The sequence below is a fragment of the Echinops telfairi genome, unplaced genomic scaffold (assembly GCF_000313985.2).
Source record: "Echinops telfairi isolate 266 unplaced genomic scaffold, ASM31398v2 ScPeMD7_5868;HRSCAF=6743_0, whole genome shotgun sequence".
Classification (NCBI taxonomy): Eukaryota; Metazoa; Chordata; class Mammalia; order Afrosoricida; family Tenrecidae; genus Echinops; species Echinops telfairi.
Window position 1 is genome coordinate 1,054,804 of NW_022109767.1, and position 3,191 is coordinate 1,057,994.

General features: G+C 49.8%; 1 protein-coding gene across 2 annotated transcripts in view; it reads right to left on the reverse strand.

Annotated features, from left to right (window-relative positions):
• Nucleotides 1-3,191, reverse strand: part of TRIM38 (tripartite motif containing 38) — a 14,964-nt gene extending 11,773 nt beyond the window's left edge. For both annotated transcript variants that reach the window (XM_045295729.1, XM_013007211.2), the window contains exons 1-2: nucleotides 3,164-3,191; nucleotides 731-1,289 (exon numbers count right to left, since the gene is read on the reverse strand). In XM_045295729.1, coding sequence (XP_045151664.1) covers nucleotides 731-1,138 — 408 coding nt within the window. In that variant the 5' untranslated portion in view covers nucleotides 1,139-1,289; nucleotides 3,164-3,191. The remainder of the gene's footprint in view (nucleotides 1-730; nucleotides 1,290-3,163) is intronic.

Below are 3,191 nucleotides of genomic sequence, written 5' to 3' on the forward strand. Positions count from 1 at the left end.
TTTGCATAAAATGACGTCACTTCACGGACCTGGTTGAAGACTGTAAACAGTTACTGAGGGCGCGTTCCCCCAGACTCCTTGATTGGTCTATTACCAAAGTGGCCTAATTTACATGTGCGATGGGTGTTTCCCCTCCCCTGGCCTATATAGGCTGCAACCTTTCACTCAATAGAGACTTCATCAGATTACTGTCTTGTTTCCATTTCTCGTGTCTCTTGTTCCCTTCAATTCCCACTCCCCCCTCCAGGGTCTGCGTTGACGTTCCTGCGGGCCAGGGACACAGGTCTACTCTGTCACATCTGGGGGCACTATTAGTTGGAATCAACCGGACAGCATATTTTTGGTTACTTCCATCTTCTGTTGTAGAATAGAGGAGATCTAAAGGTGGTGTTTCATCCTTGTATTTTGAGATCCTACCACACGTGAGTTTTTGAATTATTACCCAACCTGAAGCAATAAGACATGCAGTTATGGGTTTGAGTACAATGTTCTAGAATGGGGAGAAGTTCATCATATCCAGAAAGGACAGAGACAAGAGTATCTAACCATCCTTGACGGTCAAGACAGATAGTCTGGACTCGACTCAGAAAAGACCTATCAAAACTAGTGACACAAGAGAAGCTATATTTCAAAATCATATCTCCGGGTTTCACACTAAACAATCTCAGGTTTTAGAGAGGAGGCAGGAGAACAGGCCCTTGATGCGCCTCTGCCCTCCTTTCCCACTCACCTTATACCCCTGGCACACATCTTCAACAAGGGATGTGGTGTGCCCTTTGTGCTGTGGTGCCCGCTCACAGCGCCAGCAGATGAGTTGGCCCTCATCCTCACAGAACAGCTGGAGTTGTTCTCCGTGTTCCTCACAGACTACTTCCTGGCTCATCTCCTTGATGGCCTGAATGAGATTTCCCAGCTGCTTGTTGGGCCGAAGGCTCTGCTCTCCAAAGGGGGCCCGACACTGGGGACAGAACTTCTCTTCCCCTGCTGTTAGAAAGCTTGGGTTCTGAAGGAAATCCATTATGCATTTTTGGCAATAACTGTGTCCACAGCTGATGCTCATTGGGGTAGTCATCAAGCTGAGGCAGATGGCACAGGTGGCTTCATCCTTGAGCTTTTTGGTAGGAATGGGTGAAGCCATGATTTCTATGAAAAAGCTCCAATAGTGGATCTTGAGGCAGAGGTGAAGCAGCTAGCACTTCCCACAGTGAGGGAAATACCTCGCACCCCTCACCGGAGTCTCTGTGTGATGCGTTGGCTGCCCCTAGCCTCCACAGGTCCTAGTTTTCTCTCTAGAGAAAAGAAATGGATCAGAATTTAAAAGCTACATACACATCTAATTGTGTCATCTAATATGATAGCCCGTGACAACATGTGGCTGCTGAAATCAACAAAAATGAAATAAACTTAAAATTCAGTTTCCCTGTCTCAGTAACCACACTTCGATTTCTCGAGAGCCACCTGAGGCTCATGGCCACACGGCAGTCCAGATCTACAAAGTTCCATCATTGTCAACCACTGGGTCAAGGGAGCGAGAAAGGTAGGCTTCCTGACAGAAGCTGCCCAAGAAAATCAATGAGGGAGTGTGAAGCTTTCACATTCTAATGATCAGGGGGGAAAAAAATATATCACCAGCATCATCTCCTTTTGAATGGCAGCAGCTCTCAAGTAATTGGGTAGTCTGTGAAGTTTCCACTGAGAGAGACAATTTTGACTCCACCTCCCAGGGAAAAAAATAGCCCACTAGATTTTTTTAAAATTCAGTAGAGACCCAATCAGGAGACTATAAAAATAACCAAGGCAAGTGGACAGTTTGTCCTTTATCTTTTGGGTCCTCCTCCCTCCTAGGAGCCCTGCTGGCAAGGTGGGTTGCTAGTTGCACTGCAAACCAGGTCAGCAGTTCAAAACCACAAGGTGCTCCGCGGGAGAAAGATAAGGTTTCCTACCATCTAGGAACCCCGTATCTAGGAACTCCGTAGGGGCAGTTCTATACTGCCCTACAGGCTCACTGAGTTGGAATCGACCCAATGTCATTAAGAGTAGGCTCCCTCCTAGCACACCCCCCCCAAACAAACAGAACCCTAACTCCTTGTTCTTGGAGTCCATGATCACAGTTGACATACTCCACAGGGTTTCCAAGGTCCTAAGTTTTTTAGGGAGGCAGACACCACCCGTTTTTCCCAGGTGAGTTCAAACTGCGAACCTTTCAGTCAGCAGCCAACTGCTAACTATTGAACTGCCAGGGTTCTTTTCCAAGAACTTTGGGAGGGAGTTAGAAAGAGGCACAGAAGTTGTATGAGCCCCCAATAAAATGATTAAAAATAAAAACAAGAAGCTTTAATAAAAAGAAAAGAAAGAGGCACAGAGGGCAAGGGCTACTACGCCTAGGGAATATGGCTGCGGGGACAGAGGACCTGGACTGTCAGGATGTCATGTGGGAGGAGTCGAGGTGCTGGAACACAGGGAGTTTGCCCAACTCCAGGATGTAGGGGAGGTGGGCAGACAAGTCAGATGGGAGCCATTCTGGTAGAATCTTGGCGCGGGAGCCCCTAAATCACAGCTGCCGGAAGCATCCAAGGAGTCTGTTCGCTCAGTCCCTCCGGGAGCGGTTTTAGGAGAGGAGTCCTGTCCCCTCTTGCAGCAAGAGGTGACCAGACGTCCCGCTTTGGGCTGGACAGTCCCGATTGTGGGCGTTTTAAAAAAGTCCCGATTTTTGGAAAGAATGCACGACAAGCTAGGGAACGGTTTATTTGGTCCATGTAGACCAAATTTTTAATCAAGAACACTCCCCCCACCCCCGGTTCATGGTGTCCCGCTTTAAATCTGGTCACCTTAACTGGGGGTCTGGACGCAGGGCACATTGGAAGTGGCCTTGCCCTCGACCTGACAGCACTTGGAATGAAAGGCAGCGCTTCGAGTCACGGGACGGGACAGGCGTTTACTCAGGGAGTTGCTGGGAGTCCTCAGCGGGGTCTTTCTATCCGAGGAACTCCCCACCCCCACCCGGGTGCTTGGCCTGGCCTTGGGTCACCACGGCCCGGACCTGCGGAAAGAGAAGCCCCCAGGGGCGGAAACGGCCCAGCTCTAGGCCTTTTCCCAGTGGAAGTCGGGCGAGGCTCTTCCCAGGACGCGGGAATGGCTCCCCGGGCCCCCGCCTCTCACATACCTACATCAACTCCCACAAGAACGGGCCC